We start from the raw sequence: 18,912 nt of genomic DNA on the forward strand, positions 1-18,912 counted from the left end.
AGAATTGCTCTTCTGGCAGTTCTTTGGGCCAATGCACTGTCCTTTTTGATTCAAGACCCTCGAACAATCTGTATTCCGCTAGCCTGGCTCAAATTTTCTATCTGATGCCCTCCAGCTTTGCCTTTCTTAACTCAATCTGTTGTATATTCCTTAAGTGCTTATAAAAAGCCCTCTTTATCCTAACACACCCGTGCACACACACATTCCCTATTGCTCTTGGAGCCTTCTTTGCCCCACAATAAATTAGGGTATTATGAGTATATATATTTATGTGATAGATGAGCAGTAAATAATGAAGCACACAGCTCACATAGAAGGACTGTGGATTCATTTTGTCTGAGAAGAATTTTTAAGAAAGGTTTTAGGGATGTGGGAAAGACTAGAAAGAGAAATCGTTTCTGGCACAAAAGCCAAGAATGGGAAATGGAATGGAAGTGATTTAAAATACATGATTTCATTTTCTGTGAGCTTTAGAGATAAAAACTATTACATCCTCTTTACTTTAGAATCAGAAAAATGACACATTTCACCACAGAAAATGGCAAAAGGAAAACATGTTTGAAGGTATAAAGATTACAGAAGAAATCAACTGAATAACAGTGTTGTTGTTTTTAAGAAAGAAATAAAGCATGAAGATAGCTGTAGGTTGTGACAGAGCAGCTGATAAAATATGCCTTGAAAGAGAAATCTGTGATTTAGGAAAAAAACTTGTAAGAATTTATTTTTATAATCTGACCTGACCACCCCCCTCAGAGCACATTCCATCTCTCATGCAATCAGCAGTGTCTCTATCAAAGTCAGCTTTGTATAAATATTAACACATCTTCAAAGAAACATGCAAGTACTAAATTCAAATCTATGTTGCTTTTCTAGGCAGGCAATAGATTATAACTATCTGCTTAGTTCCCTGTCACTGCCTCCCTGTGACCTTCACAACTGAGATCACTAAAACCCTAGAGGTTTGGCCTTGATCAGTTTCTCAGTCTAGGCTGGTCTCCCCAGACTTGTGAAGAGCTCAGGCTAACAGCACTCTGTTTCTCTTCAGAATTGCTGCAGGTCTGGGATCTAATCACAGAGTATAATCAAGAATTGGGATTTATAATTACTTTCTTGTCCCTCCAATTTCATGAAATGATCTTGTCAAATGAAAAAAAAATGCACAACCTAAAAGCTGAGAATTATGTTTTATTCCAAGGACTTGCTGAGGACTTAAGCCCAGGAGGCAGCCTCTCAGATGGCTCTGAGGGACTGCTCCAAAGAGGTAAGGGAGGAGCCACAATATATAGGAGTTCGGGGGAGGGGGCAAAAAAAAAAAAACTAAAACAAACCAAAAAACCCACTAAAACAAAAACAAAAACCAGCAGTCATAACATCAAAAGATGACTGTCAATTATAGAAAAACAGACATCTTAAATTAATGGATTTAGTACTTTTCTATGTATGAGAAGATGCAAGAGTCTGGGCTCATTAAAATTATCCTTTTGATATGCACCTTAACTATCTAGGGCCATATCCTTCTTTTCTCCACCCTAAATCCCCACAGGGTGCACAGTCAGGGCAGCTGCAGTGGCTGATGGCTTGATGGCTGCAAAATCCTTCATTTACTGATATAGCAGGTGACTTCATCCACAACCCCCAACTTTTCCCTTCTTCATATCATCCCACAGCTGGAATTCTGCCCATGAGCCCCAGCCTCTATGTAGGTACCTGCCATCTGCCGACTGAATTTTCTGGTATGAGACATATCCTGCCAGATCTCCATCCACTGCCTGCCATAGAATCCTGCCCCTTCCCCGGTGAGAATTTCTCCCACGTCTGCCCCATCACTTGTTTCGCCTCCCAGCTTCAGCCTGGGCTCTAGATTCCACCTGCCCACACAGGCCTTCAATGCTACTGACAGAGCAACATAACTGCTCCTCCTAGAATCATCTAATCATCCAGGCTGAGTTTGCACTGTCTCCAAAGAGCTACTGCACAGGCCTTCTTATGATTAGACACACTCATAGATATGGAAGGACTCTCAGGGATCATGGATTCCAACCTTCATGGTAATGCAAATAGACAGTCTAAGATCATATACCTTGTCTACACTTTTTATACAAAGGAATACTCAAGGACTATATATGTGTTACTAGATATTTCTGATCCTACATATTGCCCAAGACTAGCAGCTTCTACTTTAGACTGTAGTTTTGTGATTAAAAAGCACAGGTTCTATTATCCAATATTAAGGGCTACAGAACAATTGAATCAATATTTATTTCCTCTAGGCTGTGGAAATCCAAAACACATCAAACAAAATTCCCAAACAAGTTGGGAAGAAAAAGTGTAAGGCACCTGAGAACAATATATGCTTAATATTAGGATTTACACTGTGAACTATAGGAGTCATCAGGGACTCCAGGTGGACTTTGAAGGATGTAAATGAATCCTTCAAAGTGGATAAGAGAGAAAAAGGAACATAGGGGAAATGTCTCTGGGTTACAAAGAGAAGTAAGAAGTCATGATACTATTACCAACCAGGGTTCTTGGCCTCCTTAATCAACAGAAATCGATAAGAGGCCAGATGAGAAATTCATGCCAGGCTTTATTGGGACTTGAGCTGCAGTCCAAGCAAGCAAAAGCAAGCAACAGATTCCCTTGCTCACTCCCTGATGGTCCCTTAAATGAGGTAAGGGTAGGGGCAGGCTGGAGGGGTGGCTTAGGTGGTCTGCCCACCCTGTTGCTGGTGCCATGTGCTAGAATCATGTGTAGTATCCTGCTTCTGCTCCCAGTACCCTGCTCCTTCTCCCAACACCTCAGAAGTGGCGGTTGGGTTTTTGGTATTTTCATATCTTATTGCTCATAGGTTGCCCCAACTGTGCATTCACACAGTTATTTTTAGTCCTTTATAGTTTCTTTGTATTCTGTTGCTCAGTCCCAATGCAAGCATTGTAACCCAGGGTCCCAGGTCCCTGGTTCCTGCCTGTGTCAATACTAGGTAATCTTTTTTGAGTTCCATCCCAAATATGACACTGAACTAGAAGTTCAACCTTCTAGACTTTATTTATTTATTTATTTATTTTGGTTACTCTTTTCAGTTCTACGGTAGATATAAGAAAACCAGTGTTGCCTACACTGTGAAAGATATATAAAATGGAGAGTGAACTTCTCCTAAAGAATGTAACACTGTAACAATATGCACTGGACACTGTCTTTACTTTATAAATTTGGATCCAACGTAGCATCTCCAAATGTTTTGTTTAGGGAACTATTAATTATTGAGTGCTCGGCTATATGCCATCCAGTTTAGGAACAGACACAAGTCCCATCTGACCCAGCAAGGTTTTGAGTTAATTCTACTGCCCTCAGGCTGCTCTCCAATGGGCTTAGGAGAGCTTCTGGATTCCCTGATTGTCCATTGCACCACAGAAGATCCTAGGTCCACAATCTATTTACCCTTATGTTTGAATCCATGCCTTGGATTGCAGCTGAACTCATGTGCCCGGCAGAAAACCTGAGCCCAGTCTTGAATCCCAGACTTCGTGCCTCACACGGTGATCTCTGCTTCTCCCTAGCCAACTCCTTGTCCCTGGAAACAGGGCCCTGTATCCATGACCCAGCCTCAGACTAATATTCCAAAAACTGTTACCAGGAGACTTACCGAGGTTTTTTCCTCTCAACATAAATTTACTAACTACTAATTAACCCCTGGCAGCAAATCCTGCAAGAGTTTATTTCTGAGACAGGAGGAAAGGGGGCAGGGCACAACCATTAAAAGAACGACACAAGCAATGGAGAACAGGGCATAACTTGGTTAGAAATGACTAGGCCCAAGACGGGGAGACTCCCCTTCCAGTAGAGCTTCATTAAACGCTTATTATCATGAAATTTGCCTGGCGGATACTTAGTACCCGTCACGCACCGACGCCATGACACTTCGCACCCGGACCAAACAGGGACATAATCCCTCTTCCCCTCGGGAAGGCGGGGCAGGGATGAGAACCGGGAAATACGACCCCAAACCCCGCCTTCCCCAGTGAATATTCTGCTCCTCATTGTTCACACCCCATCTAATCAGCTTGCTGAGGAAACTCAAGGCAGCTACTCACCCGAGGCTGCCCAGTCTCCCCGCCGAGAGCTAGCGCACCATCTCCTCAGAAACCCTCACTTGACTTTCTTGACTTCCGCGTCTTGTCTCTGGAGGCAAGAACCAGACGAGAACCCGCTCTCCGGTACCCCCGTGGGTGCAGCCCGCCGGGAGAACTCCGGTAAGCCCCCGGTTCCCGCCTCCTCGCGCCTGAGAGGCGCCGGCTTCCCGCCGCCGCTCACGCTCTGCCGCGCGCGCGCGCTCTCCCGCCCTCCTCGCTCTCTGCGTCCCTGCCCCTCACTTCCTGCCTTCATCCTCTGCAAGTGGACGAAAAAGAATTTGCCAGGCGTTTCCCAACCTTGCCCCACAGGCAGCTAGGGACCCCAAGGGAGCTTTGCCTCTGGGTTCGCCTTATCCAGTATTTAATTATCTGCCTTCAGGTTCAACTGTGTAGAAACATAAAATGCAGCCTTACCTACAGACTGTGGGAGGGTTCGCGGGGCTTCCGCCGCCCTCACCCGTTCCGGAGCTTCCTCTCTCGGGAAGCGGTCTAAGGTCACATTGCGGGTGTTGGAGGGCGGCCCTGCTCCATGTGGTCCTGGCCCATGGAGGTAGCGTCCATCGTTCTCCCCTGCAGGCCAACTGGCCCCTCCACGGTTCACCCGGGCGCCCATCTCCGCCCCCACTCGCGCCTCCCCCTGTTGGGGGCGGGGCAGTTCACGCCTGGGCGGGACACGCGCACAGCCACATCCAGGGAACACGTCTGTGCGCTGACCTACGTCCTGCCTGTCACCAGGCTTGACCGCGTGTCCCGAGGTCACAGAGCATGTGGGGGAATCGTCAACCCAGGGAGGATGCGTGGGTTCCTCCCCTTGCCCTCGCTGCCCTGAAGGTCCCTGAAATGCTTTGCAGCCGTGCTCACCTAATGGGCTAGACATACCCATGAAACCCGCAGACACAGGTTATGACCTCAGCACTGTTCCCCATCCTGTTCAAAACACAAGGGCCTTGTCACACCTTGAAATATTTTCCTAGTCAGGAGAAAAATGTGCAACTGAAAGTTGAGAATTGTGTTTTATTTGGCGACGGGGTTAAGAACCATAGCCCAGAAAGGTGGCTCTCAGACAGCTCATAGGAACTGTTTCAAAGAGGTACGGGAGGATCCAGGCTATATAGGAGTCTTTGCTAGAAAAAAAAAAAATGTAGTCAAACATCAAAAGATTACTGTTAATCACAGAAAAACCCCCAGACATCTCAAGTTTATGATTCTAGTTCTTCTCTATGTTTGGGAAGATGGAGGAGTCTGGGCTCATTGACATTATTTCTTTGATATGCGTCTTAATTATGTAGGGCCAGTATGCTGTTTTTCTCTATCATGAGTTCCCCTCAGGGCCTACCATCTGGGTCAGCTGCAGCGGCTGATGACTTGGTGGCAGGCAACATTCTTTCTTTACTGAAATGGCAGTCAACATTTTTTTGTCCACTTAGTGTAAAGCCCCAAACCAAGCCGTGCCTGTTTCTCCTTCAGCTTCTACACATTTCTCTTTGGTTTGGCTGAGAAGGATCCTGTTTTCAATACAGTATATTGAACCCTGAAATCTAAATGCTCAAGGCTCACATAAAGCAATCTTTAAACAATTTCACATGCTTACAGCCTTGTGGGACAGTTTCAGGTGTGTAATATATTCAGCCACCACCTTAGTTATACATTAAAACTTCTAGCATCTCTCCATATTAGTGATAGATTTCCTACGCAATGCCAAAATTTCAGACCCGATTCCAGCATCCTAAGCTTTCCAGTGAATGGTGCCTGAAATTAAATTACTTTGTCTTGACCAAAAGCAGAGGCTGATGCTCAGCACTACCCTTTCAGAGCCATAGTTCACGTTTGGAGATGTTTTAATTTCCCCTTTAGAGATGTTGCTTTTTGTTGGCAATTCCGGTTCTCGAGTAAGAGATTTGCTGCGTTGCCAGACAAGGTCAAGCTTCTACAGAGCAGCTGGTGAAGGATGTGTTGATTGTGGGAAGGCAACACCCAGGCTGCTTTTCAAAGCCTGATCTTGTGATTGCATCATATTGTTGTGAGGATTTGCAGTCATTAATGAGAAAAAAGGCTCAGGAAAAATTTTGATAATTGTCATATTTCCCTATCTCTGGAAACAATTCCTACAGCTTCATTCTAAATATAGCTTCAAAGAGAAGCATTGAGAATAGGTTTTTATGAAAACTCCCATATCAATTGGTAGAATTGTATGTGCCTAAGCTTTTCCAAGTTTGAGTTTCTGGTTTGGTTAATTTTTAATCTGCCTTATTTGATGTGGATGGTAGAGAAAAGGCACTGTTTACAAGAAGAACAAATATTGACAGCTGTCTTGCTGGACTTTTTCACGTAGGTACAAAATTTTTTTTAAAGAAAAATCTCAGAGTTGGACAAAATTATCAGATTGATCATGATGTATTTGAATTATATTGAATTAAATTTCACCTTTACATAGCTAAAATTTTTTACCAAAGATGTTGCTGTTTGAATTTGAGTAAACCATTCATCCTGAGTACAACACTAAAGCTATCTTGTAAGCTCTGCATATAATGTTAGCCTTGGGGCATTAACCTGAGAAAAGGAATTAGTTTGATTTAGATGGCTTAAGCCAAATCCAATTTTTAGATTTGTCTGTAAACACAGGATCATGACTGTTTTTTGAAGACTTGCTATGTTTCTTCAGTTATGATTATACCACAATGAAATGATATAAGATAACAAGACAGGGAAAAAATAAATCTCACATATAAAATTGATCCTGGCATTTATTACAGGTTTGAAACTGCACAATCCTCTTTCCAACTTTAAATCCTATTTCTAGTTTAATTTGTTACTATATACCCCAAAAAGGGTCCTGATATTATAGGAAGAGTGCAGAGCTAGTAGCTCTGTTCTTGCCCTTAATTCACTAGAACAGGTGCTCAGTCTCTTTGGATCACTGGATACCCCTTCAGGGAATGGACATGATTTTTGAGGATATGTATGTTAGAATCAGAGAGAAAGAGAGGATCAGAGACAGCTCAATGGCAAAGACAGTTTTACTTTGAGAAACCTGCATAGGGTGTCTCCAGTCATACTGGAGCCCCCTCTCTGTGTATAGACTTGGTTATTTTATGCCTGGGGGGCTGGAGCTGATTGGTGGGTTCTTATGCAAATTACGGGTGCTGAGAGATAAGTTCCGATTGGTGGATATGCTTAAAGTGAAAGGGGCGTGTCTGAAAGAGGGGCGTGGATGAACTTTGCCTCCAGTAGTTCTCACTCAGTTCTGGGGAGGCAGAGGTTGCTATGCAGATGAGGCATGCAGAAGGGTAAACGCTGATTGGTGGGTTTTACAGAAGGTGGAGGTAGATACTTGCAGTGGATTCGGCTTGTCCGGAAATAGTGGCTGATCACTGAAATGGATCTGGTCATGTCTATCAATGTTACTGTAATATTTTATGATAGTCCTTGCAAATTATTAGACTATTAATGATTATACCACCTAGAGCCTTCACCACTAATATTGTTGCTGCAAAGCTGGCCTCTGTACCGGGAAACGGACTGAGACTCAGAGACAGAGTTTTGGGAAGATTAGAAAAGAACAGATGTATTGCTTTGCCAGGCAAAGAGGAGTCACAGCAGCCTCATGCCTTAGAGACTGTGAATCCCTCTTGGAGTTGGGGTCCTGAAGTTTTATAGGAAAAAAATCTGGATGGAACAGAAAAGGTGATAGCAATGAGGGTGCTTTACAGTTTGCTGCTACTTTCCCCTTTACCTCAATGAATCTTCCTGGCATCATGGGGGAACTGCAGAGGGTCTGTCCATTCTCTGAGATTATCAACCCGTTACCTTCTTCCTAGAACATAGTCTCTGAGTTACAACTATTACAGAGAATGTCAGGGAGAAGTTTGGAGGTTACTTAGCACAAAAGCAGTAAGGGAGAGAAAGAAAATTGTAGGATTTCTTAGAAAAGTCAGCAATTTTAGCATCAGGGAAGTTAGTTTGTTTCCTACTCCTTCAATATTCAAATATACAGTAATGATTTATCATAACAATAAAGGTATAAGTTACACGAGTAATTGTTGTGTTGTAATATGAGTGAAGTTTCTGGGTATCTTAGTCCTACAGACCTTGTCTTGAGTTCATCATGGAGATACTTCATTGAGTATTTTAAAGAAAAATGTAGTGTACTGAGAATTCAAATAAGTCCCCCACCCTAAAGAGTTATATAATGACATATAAAACATTATTCTAAACCTGAGCATAGAGATATTAGAGTTCTGTTTTTCTTGAAGCCTTCTACAGGAAAGCCCCAAGACATTTTCATGATTCTGCCTATAAATTTGAAGTTTTTGTTTTACAGTTTTGGATATAAAATCCCAAAAGTAGAGGAAAATCCAAAATTCGTGTGATTCTGTTGTATAAAAATTAGACCTCAACAAAAATTTGTTTCAGGTACCTCTGCCATTGTCCTTCTTAGCAGCTAGTTGCCAGTGTAAGAGACCCAAGGGGATCTAGGTAGACAGATTTTGTAAAATTTCTAATAATTCACCAATGTAACTATTCTTCTAAGGACAGCTACATGGAAAAGGAGTTTGAGCTATATGGAAAGTTAAAGCAGTAAAAAAGGAGAAAAAGAGGAAATTCCACCAAAAGATTCACCAAGAATTGCTCAAGTAAGTGGGGATGTCTTTGAGGAATTTCAGGACTGCAGAGGTGGACTTAAAAGATTATGGGAGAAAGTGAAGAAAGGTGATTCTTTACTTTTGCCCATCTCCTGACAATATGATCCAGGTAAATACAAGTTAAAATCTACAAGATGGCCTACCAATTTGATTTTATACAAAGTTTTTCTTGACCAATACAATAAGTACCTAACCACATGTAGAAATGAAGAAAAGAAGCTAACATCTGTTAAATGGCTTTTATCTGTCATTGTTGGACATTGTATATAGGTAATCCTATTTTTTTCCTTTCACTGAGCTTTGACAGAAAATATTATTAACTTCATTTACAGTTCAAAAATCAAGGCTTAGAAAGATACATAACCATTAAGTAGGAGGGTCAGAATTTTTCTGGCATGAAACTCCTATTTTGTGTTGTTTTGTTTTTTGTTTTTGTTTTTTTCTGTTATACCTTGACATTCCCTGAAACAGTTGGAATAAACTACATTTAGTGTTTGGCAGCGGCAGTGCAATTAATGATCGAAGGGTCCTGGAAATATAGCAGATCCAGAGAAGGTATGTCCAAGGACAGTTAGCTGGATGAAAAACACTCACCTAGTTTCACCGGCACACTTTTTTTTTTTTTATAAAATTGTGTGTTCTTTTTTCTGTTAAAAAAAAAAAGATTCTGGAGTCCTTGCCTTCTTTTTCAAAGATCAAGGGTGAACTATCTACAGAGAAGTCAAGAGAAATAAGCCGTTCTCTATACCTGGGATTCAATGCATCATCCACCACAAGCTGAGAGAGATCTTTGTGTTTTCCTGCAGTGAGACTAATGCCTCAGCAGGTATACAGAGGTACCTCCTCTACTCTTGTTTAGAGAGTAGGAGCTGAAGAAGAGGCCCTCATCATACTGGGACAGGAATCCCCTTGAATGGGCTTCTATTGTTTCTTCATCGTTAGCCGCACTCAGGGTCACCATATTTACAGCTCCAGGGGAACCAGTTATACCGTGGTCTGTGTGCATGGTGGTGCCTGGAGTTGGGCAGTATGCAGTGTGCATGGTCAAAAATGGTAACTGGCAGGACTTGAGGGCTGAGACTTGTTCCTGTATTTGAAGCCTAAACCATTTGTCTCTCTAACAGAGAACACCCTCAAATGTTCAATAGACCAGGGAGGCAAATAAAAACTATCAGAAAGATACAGCTTCCAGTCAGTGTTGCTGCCTTTACTTGTCCCTTGTCTTCTATCATTCCCACCCTCAAGAAGAGCTACTCTATCTTTGTCCTCTCCTGAGGATCTACATGTCACTACAAGGTGGACTTTGTCTTCTCAGCAGAGAAAATAGACATGAGCAATACAAACTCCCCCAGCTTCCAAATCACCCATTTTTAGTCATCAAGAAAGGGCTTTAAACCTGAAAAAGAGCCTCATCATCCCCAAAACTAAATCCTGTGCTCCTAACCCAATCCCACTTCACCCTCTCGGAGCTCATTTGTCAATTTTCTATTTCTCTCCTCATTCAGGCCCCAATCAGTTTCCATATAAATAGGCCAGAGCCTCCAAACTGATCTCTCAACTGCCAGGGTTTTCCTCTTCCTATTTATTTTCCTGCCGTGCACCAGAATTATCTTTCTAAAAAAAGGAAAAAAAAGGTTTTTTTGTCCTATTAACTCTTAAGTGCCTAGCACTTCATGTAAGACCCTTCACAATTTGTTAGCACGTTAGCATGATTTTTTTCCTCCTATCGTGTTTTATCATCTATTTGACATTATGGCCACACATTTGTACAAAGGAAATGTCAGTCCTTTATACAGAAGCATAAAGCAGCAGATTATTAACAGAAGTTTGCATACTTTCTGTCATTTGGAGGGTAGACACTGCATATTATTTCTTTTGAATAATGTGCTAATCCCCAGCACTTATTATCCTCTGGCAGATTATAGACAACCAACAAATATTTATTAAATAAACTTTATACCATTCTCCAGACTTACCTCCCTAGCCTCAGGTCTTCTTTCTCCCTTTGCCACCAGAGTCCTATTCCTAAGAATATTCCTGTCACTTCGCAACTTATAAACCTTCAACAGAACTTCACTGCATATAGAATAACCAGGAACCTCTCCATCCTGATCTCCAACATGGCCAGAATTTTTTGTTCTTCCTTTGCTTCCATTAAGACATTCCTGTCCATCCTGATAGCATACATTATGAATTATACGTCTGTGGCTCCCAAAACATTTCCAAACTATTTCATTCCTGTCTTTATATAAGCTATTATCATACCCTGGATTGCCATTTTCACCCATGTCCACCCATTGGAGTACTAATCTTTCCAGTTCAAATTCTACTTCACTTAAAAAGTGGACCCAGATTTTCCCATGCAAAACTGAACTCCCCAAACCCATGCTGTCAAAGCTCTATATCTGCATTTGTTTATTGCAGTGAGGAATTTATGCCCTGAATTAGAATTAATTATGTTTGGCTCCCCTACTAGTTTGTAAATTACTTGTTTGCATAAACCATAGCTTATCTATATATGTCAAAACCCCCAATATAGTGCTGTCAATATAGTTTCTCAACAAGTATTCGTTGGTTCAAATTAAAGGGTAGCATTAAATTTACTAGTATCAAAGCAGCATTTCTGGTGAGAATGAAAGGATAGTCTATATTTTACTACTTTAATAAAATTTTGAAGTTTCCCCAAAATGAGGTTAATACAGCATCACATTAACAACAGCAATTTAAATTTTGTGATACTATTTAAAAATCAAATCATGAAATTTTGAACCTTTAAATTTAGGTGATTCACGAACTCTTTATTGCAGTTAGTATCAATAATAGCATTGAAAATGCATTGTCTATTTTTAATATGAGTCTTAGTCACTTTTGTTGATTAGGTTTTAGGACCCAATACTCCATCATACACATTGTAAAATGACCCACCAAAACAAATTTTACATAATACAATGGAGAAAACAGTGGCTTAGCAAATGTGTGTATGCACGTGCATTTTGAGCAGAACTTATTTCTGCATTCAAGTGGGTGGACTTTTCCAAAAGGAAAGATAAGATGAGTAGAGGAGTACAGACAGAGGAAATGGCAGGTACGCAGTTCTGAGAGCCTAGTTCATGATGCAGACATGTTTAGAGAAGAGTTATTAGTGGCAAGCACTGGGAAATGGGCCAGGGAAGTTAGATGTAGGCAAGTTCATGGCATTATGATGGAAGTAGTGTGATCTTTGAAACCCTTTGGGGAGTGTGTAAGATGAAAATGATCTTTTTATATACCGTATATTAACATAATGAGGTAAGAAAAAAACATTACCTTAGTAGTTAATAAAAATGTGTTTGCTTGTGGGAATGAAGACAAAATATGTTTAGGAAAAAAATATTTAATTAAATACTTGGTAGAGCATGTGTGTCCTAAGTGGCTGGTATCAGCTATTATCCAAGGATTCAAAGAAGCAATGACATATCACCTCACACCTGTCAGAATGACTATCATCAAAAAGAACATACATAACAAATGTTGGTGAGGATATGGAGAAAAGGCTCATACATGCTGGTGGGTGTGAAAATTGGTGCAGCCAGTGTGGAAAACAGTATGGAGATTTCTCAAAAAACTAAAAATACAACTATCATATGACTCAGCAATTCCATTTCTGGGTATACATCAAAAAAAAAACCCCAAAAAATTCAAAAGATACATACACTCCTGTGTTCATAGCAGCATTATTTACAATCACCAAAGTATGGGAGCAACCTAAGTGTTCATCAACAGATGACTGGATAAAGACGTTGTGGTGTATGCACACAATGGAATACTACTCAGCTATAAAAAGAATTAAATTTTGCCATTTGCAGCAACTTGGATGGACTTGGAGGGTATTATGCTAAGTGGCAGAGAAAAACGAGTACTGTATAATATCACTTACATGTGGACTCTAAAAAATACAAGAAACTAGTGGATATAACAAAAAAGAAGCAGACTCATGGTTATAGAGAATGAACTAGGGGAAAGGGAAGGGGGGAGGGGCCAGATAGGGGTAAGAGATTAAGAGGTACAAACTACTATGCCTAAAATAAACTACAAGGATGTATTGTACAACATGGGGAATATAACCAATATTTTACAATAACTATAAATGGAGTATATAACCTTTAAAAATTTTGAATCACTGTAACTTTTAAAATATTGTACATCAACTATACTTCAATAAAAATTTTTTAAATAGACCCAATACATCTTTGTAAAATAGAATACTAGGGACAAAAGGAAGGCCCTAAAAAATTCCAGAGAGAAAATTAGGTCACCATCAAAAATAGAAGAATCAGATGGGCTTTAGAATTTAATCAGCAATACAAAGTGTCAGAGGTCAGTAAACAATATGTTCAGGGTGTTGAAAATTATTTTGAACTTCTAATTCTATACCAATCAAACCAACCAAGTATGGGTGGAAAGAAAACCAACAAGACAGTTTCAACATGTTGGACGTTCTGCCTGTGGCCTGCCAAGATTTTTTTAATAAATGGGTGCCGTACATAGTAGGAGGTTGTCGCCAGCAGCAAGAGTCAGGCGGTTCTACATGACTCCTCATTCTGTCTGTCTTCCAGGGGTTTTTATCCTGTCAGTTGTGCTCTCTGGCCCCCTCTGGAGTGAGTGTTTCATCTATGCTCGTCATAGGACCCTCAGCTTTTGCAGCTCATTTCCTCCTTATGTAAATTTTGGGGATCTGAGGGTTATTTTAGACCAGGTTTTCTCAATCTGGGAAATACTGACATTTGGGGCTGCATTGTTATTCTTTGTTGTGGGGAGCTATTCGGCACATTCTAGGATATTTTGCAGCATCTCTGGCCCCTACTCACTAGATGCCAGCAGCATTCTCCCAGTCGTAACAGAAAAAGTCTTCCAAATGTCCCCTGGGAGGCAAAATTGCCCCTATTTGAGAACCATTGTCTTTGGAGGTTAATAGCCTTTCCCATGGGGTTTGCGGTTTCTTCTGCAATAGAATTCCTTCAAAAATATGTAAGTTCTTGACCTGTTTGTTACTAGTCATGTTCAGACACCAGTAAACCATGCAATAAGCCCAAAGTTTATTTCTAGACATAAATTTCAAGCTTGATTTCTTGGCTTCCCTGGGGCCATCATGGTTGAGTGGGAAGGCAAAACTGGAATCCTAATGAATGACAGTGGATCAAAGATATCTTTAGTCTCATGTCCTGCAGTTTGTATTCTCAAAAACAGCTGTTTTTTCCATTCCTTCATGACATTCAATTTCTGGATTCTATTTCCTTTCATTTCTGCTTGCAGAACCAGCCAGTTCTCATCTAAACTCACTTCATTCTTGTAATACCTCAACCAACAGCAGCCAACACAGATGTTCACTCTGACTCTTCCCACACAGTTGGCATATAGTGGCCTTCAAAATGGTCCTAAATAAAAGTTTAGCATAAAATGCTCCCACTGTATAACAGGTCTTCAGAGGGTACCTGTGCTCAGTATGATTTCTTGCAATCTGCCACCCAACCACTAAGCCACTTATTTTAAGTTTTGCATTTCTGCAGTAGCCCACTTCAGGGTACCAATTTCTTCATTAGCTGGGGGAGGTTAAGCGCTCTGATGAACAGTTCCCAAATCCCAACAGCTCAACACAATATACACTTACTTCCTGCTCATATCAAAATCCAATTTGAGTCAGTTGAGTGTGGGAAGTATGGTCCACTCTGTCTCTTAGGCACCCAGGATTCTTCCATGTTGGGGCTTTGTTCTTCCCCAGGTCTTCAGTCTTCTAGTCTATTCCACTTAGTTGATAGACAGAGGAGGGTCACACATGGGAGATGTTTGTGCACCTGTCCAGAAGTGTGCATATCACTTCTGTCCCTGTTCTGTCATGTTGTCCTTCTCATTACAAGGAGCCTGTAAATGTAATAGCTATGTGCCAAAGAGGAGAAGATGCATATTGGCAAGCACTAGCAGCTTCTGACACTAAGTCCAAAGTGAAATAGAGATTCAGAGCTCTCCAAGACGAATCTGTATCATAACATAGAAAACTAACACAAGGGTGTGTTAAAAAGATTTTAATGGATTCAAACTCAACATGTTATTTGATTGGGAAGCAGAAAAAAAATCTTACTAATATGTTAGCATGTATTTATTTTCTCAATAAGAAAAAAAATAATGTGACAATAGCATAGGAACAAAATAATCTAGGGAAAAGTAACATAACACTAAAACTAGGAATTTCAGGAGGAAGAAAAAACTGTACAAAATGGCCATGTTCTAAAAGCAAAGCAAATTATAATCTGCCTGATTTTGAGGGGTTTATGGGGTGAACAGTAAAGAAAAACTCTTGACCTTGATATATGAAACAAGTCCTTTGCGTGTCACAAATTTAGAGATATGGGGATGTACGTTCCTTCTCGGCAAGTCCTAAATCTAACGCCTCACAGCGAATCGTACTTATATAATAGGTATGGTAAACAAAATTATTTGCTTTCAAATGTTTAGATGCTAAAGAAAAAAAATACAGAAGATTGAATTATAGTTATAGAAGAGAATCTAACGGTTTTTATATTTTACCATGTAAAAGATTATTCTATATGTGAATAGAGAAAATTGTACGGACAAAGGTCCAGAAGTGCTCAGAATGATGAATATCCTGGTATTTGGCATAAAAGAAATTACTACAGTTAAAACTAAAATAGAACAGGGTCAATGATACTCACTCTAAACACTGTCGCTCCCAATTGTTCTTACACTACTGCAACTGTTATTATATCTAGTGAAGTTTCTCAAAGACATTTCCCTTCAGTGTTTTGTTTTTTCTTTCATTTTCTTTTATTGAAGTATAGTCTATTTACAATGTTGTGTTAATTTCTAGTGTACAGCATAGTGATTCATTTATATATATATACATATTTATTTTCATATTCTTTTTCATTATAGGCTATTACAAGGTATTGGACATAGTTCCCTGTGCTATACAGCGGGACCTTACTGTTTCTCTTTTTATATATATAGTAGTTAGTATCTGCAAATCTATGGGGGGTGGCAGAGGGATAAATTCAGTGTTTTGTTTATCAATAATTATCTGCTATTACTTGAATTTAGAAAATCCAGGACCATTGTGAGAAGTAGGCAATTTTCCCACCAATTACAGCTTTGTCTGAAAATGGAGCTAGTGACTGGGAGATAGTAACAGCATTGGATTAGAACTACCTTTGTAAAAGCCTCCCTCTGTAGGGCTCCTTCTATAGTTCAGATAATGTAGCCCACTTATTTGGGGTCTAAGGCTTATCAAAAGAGACAGAATTAATCATACTGGCTTGTGTGATATGTTTTGGAGCATGGACATTACTCCACTAAAATGAAAAAGGCAAAATAATATTCTTTGGGCTGTTGAATCTTAAGGTTACCCTCCTGTTCCCCAGTCGTCCATCTCCAGCTTAAAGCTTGGAGCAATCACCAGATTTTAAAGTCGGGGGGAGGAGGGGGGAGGCAGTCTGCACCTGGAAACCATTTTCTTGATTTGTGCTGGCTGGAGTCCTGGAGATATAACAGCAAGAATGCCTCTCTGGGATTTCTTTGAAATCTGGGCAGGGATGATTTGTCTAAAGGGAGGGACTGGGGGATGAAGGGTGGGGAAAAATTCATTCCTGGTTGCCACATTGTTGTTCTACAGTGGAGGAGCTTAGCCTGACTTGGGTTTGAGTTGAAAGAAAGAAATCAGCAAGGCAGCCTCAAGTACGCAGGAATTCGCTGTCCCAAACTTGCCAATTTTTCCAGCATAACTGTGTGTTGTATCCTCTGTAGGGGGTTGCCAACATCAAGGCTCACACAGTTCTGTGTTGAAGATCTTTCCAATAGCTGTGCAAATTGCAATGTGTTTTCATCTGCTTTAGCACATTCAAAGGATGACAAATAATTATCTCTTTGCTTACTTTACCTGGAAATGCACAGTAATAAATTTGCTTGTGAAGTTCCCTCTGTGGTGTCAAGCATTCACATATTTGAAAGGTTTTTTGTTTGTTTGTTTGCTTGTACAGACTAATGAGCTACAAAACATGAAATGTACTTTGCCCAAGAAGGAGGACGAGGACAAAAAAAAATGCAACCAGATGAAAGTAATATTCTTAATGTACAGGAACATTTCTCATACAATTTTACACAATATTCAGCATGGAGGGATTTGTACCTCTGTGTTCCTGTCCTCATGCAGTTAAAAGCTGTACAGCTAACTTCCAAAGACCCTGACTATCATAAGAATAACTTTTTTTGGAGTGCCTGCTGTGTACTAGGAACTTTATACACATTTCTAATCCTCACAGTAAGACTGCTCAAGACAGGTAATAACATCTGTAATTTGACAAGGAGAAAGTTGCACTAGGAGAGGCCAGCTGACTTCTTCAGGGCTACACGGTGAGTAAATGGCTACTCGTAGGTCTGGACTACAGGCATGGAGACATCTAGGCTCAGGCTCTTTAGAGCAGGTCTTTTTATTATGCATCATTTTACACATCTCTTCATCTCTTCACAAGAGCAAATTTGAGACCTAATACCATTTTTATCATTCTCATACAAAAGAGGGGACATGGCCTGATATTTAGGTCCAGAAGACCTGGGTTTGAATTTTGACTTCATCACTATGACTTGATGACCTTAGGCAAGACCCTTAATTGACCATGACATTGAATTTCTCCATCTGCAAAATGGATATAATAATCATGCCTCTGCTATAAGGTCATTGTTCAAATTAAAATACAGGATGAAAAATTCAATTATTCCACAAATGTTAATTAGCACGTCTATGAACTTAGAAAAATTATACACAAAGAAATGTAAATAGTAAACATAACTCAAGTCTTTTTGATCATCCCCTCCCATATATTCCACGATGTGTAGGCCTCTGCATACTTTGTCTCCTTGTATTCCCTTTTCTCTCAAATACTTATAATTAAATATTTGTTAATTAGCAAAACCCCAAATTCTTCTTTTATTGATACAATAACTAGCAGTTCTATTCATTAATTTTTTTCTTTCAATTTCTTTCATTCATTCTTTTATTTTTTAATTTAAAATATTTTTTGAGCAGCCACTATATGCTAAACCTAGTACTAGCCACTGGGAATATAGGTATAAGAGACCCAGTTTCTGTCCTCAAGAAGTTCACCTTCTGGTGGAGAAGAGACAAAGGCAATTGTTTAAATCACAGGATCACAGAGCTGTGATGGGGTCTGAACAGGGCACTGTGTCAGTACTAAACACTGACTGGCTGGCTCTGGAGAGCCGATATCTAAAATGAGATTTGATGGATGAGTGGAAGTAAATCAGGCAAAGAAGGTGAAGGAGAGGCAGAGGGCATTGCAGAAGGAGAGAACAGTGTGAGCAAAGGCACACATCATTAAAACGCAGGGCACTCCACTGCCTGCAGGTTGTTCAGGCTGGCACCAGCACAGGGCACAAAGGCAAGTAAGTGACGGGAGGTCTGAAAAGATAAGCTAGCACTCCAAGAGACCCAAATAATCACATGGGAATTCAGATACTGGTAAAAGTTCACAGATGATATCTCTGTGCTCAAAAGAGAATATGCTCTGAATAGAATAGGTGAGCGAGGGTAAATTAGGACAGTATACCAATGGCTAGGGTTTTCTGAGAATTCTCATCAGGGAGCCATTCTAAGTTGGTGACTTGAATTATAACACATCCATTGACCACACTGTCAGCTGGAGAGCCGTTAAATGCCAGCAGTCTTGCAAAACAAGAGTTGAAGAGTTTAGCAACAAGGAGATTAACAATCAAAAATATTGGACATCATGGGTTTCATGCGTGTTGATTTAAAGTGTGAGAGTTGAATTCTTCTTACTGAATGGATAATATTTTAGGTTAGGCAAGGTAACAGGAAAGAGCTTGGCTAAAAGTTGATGCATTTTTTATGAGATAAGCTTTTCTGAGTTGAATGATGTTACCATGGCTTACCTATGTTATGAAATAAATACTACAGAAAGTGGCGAGGGAGAGTAGGGACAAGAAATTACCTTTGACAACACTCATATTCTATTGTAGTTGCCTAGTTGAAACGTGATTTTTCAAAGCTTGGGTATATAGAACTTTCTGTGGAAGGTTCATGAAGCCTTGCTTTACCCAGAGTGAATGTTCAT

General features: G+C 40.3%; 1 protein-coding gene across 1 annotated transcript in view; it reads right to left on the reverse strand.

Annotated features, from left to right (window-relative positions):
* Window positions 1–5,013, reverse strand: part of LOC140701201 (uncharacterized) — a 67,951-nt gene extending 62,938 nt beyond the window's left edge. The window contains exon 1 of the mRNA XM_072976630.1: window positions 4,545–5,013. Within this exon, the coding sequence (XP_072832731.1) occupies window positions 4,545–5,013 (469 nt within the window). The remainder of the gene's footprint in view (window positions 1–4,544) is intronic.
* Between the last annotated feature and the right edge of the window lie 13,899 nt (window positions 5,014–18,912).

Source organism: Vicugna pacos, chromosome 14 (genome assembly GCF_048564905.1).
Source record: "Vicugna pacos chromosome 14, VicPac4, whole genome shotgun sequence".
In the NCBI taxonomy this organism is placed as follows: Eukaryota; Metazoa; Chordata; class Mammalia; order Artiodactyla; family Camelidae; genus Vicugna; species Vicugna pacos.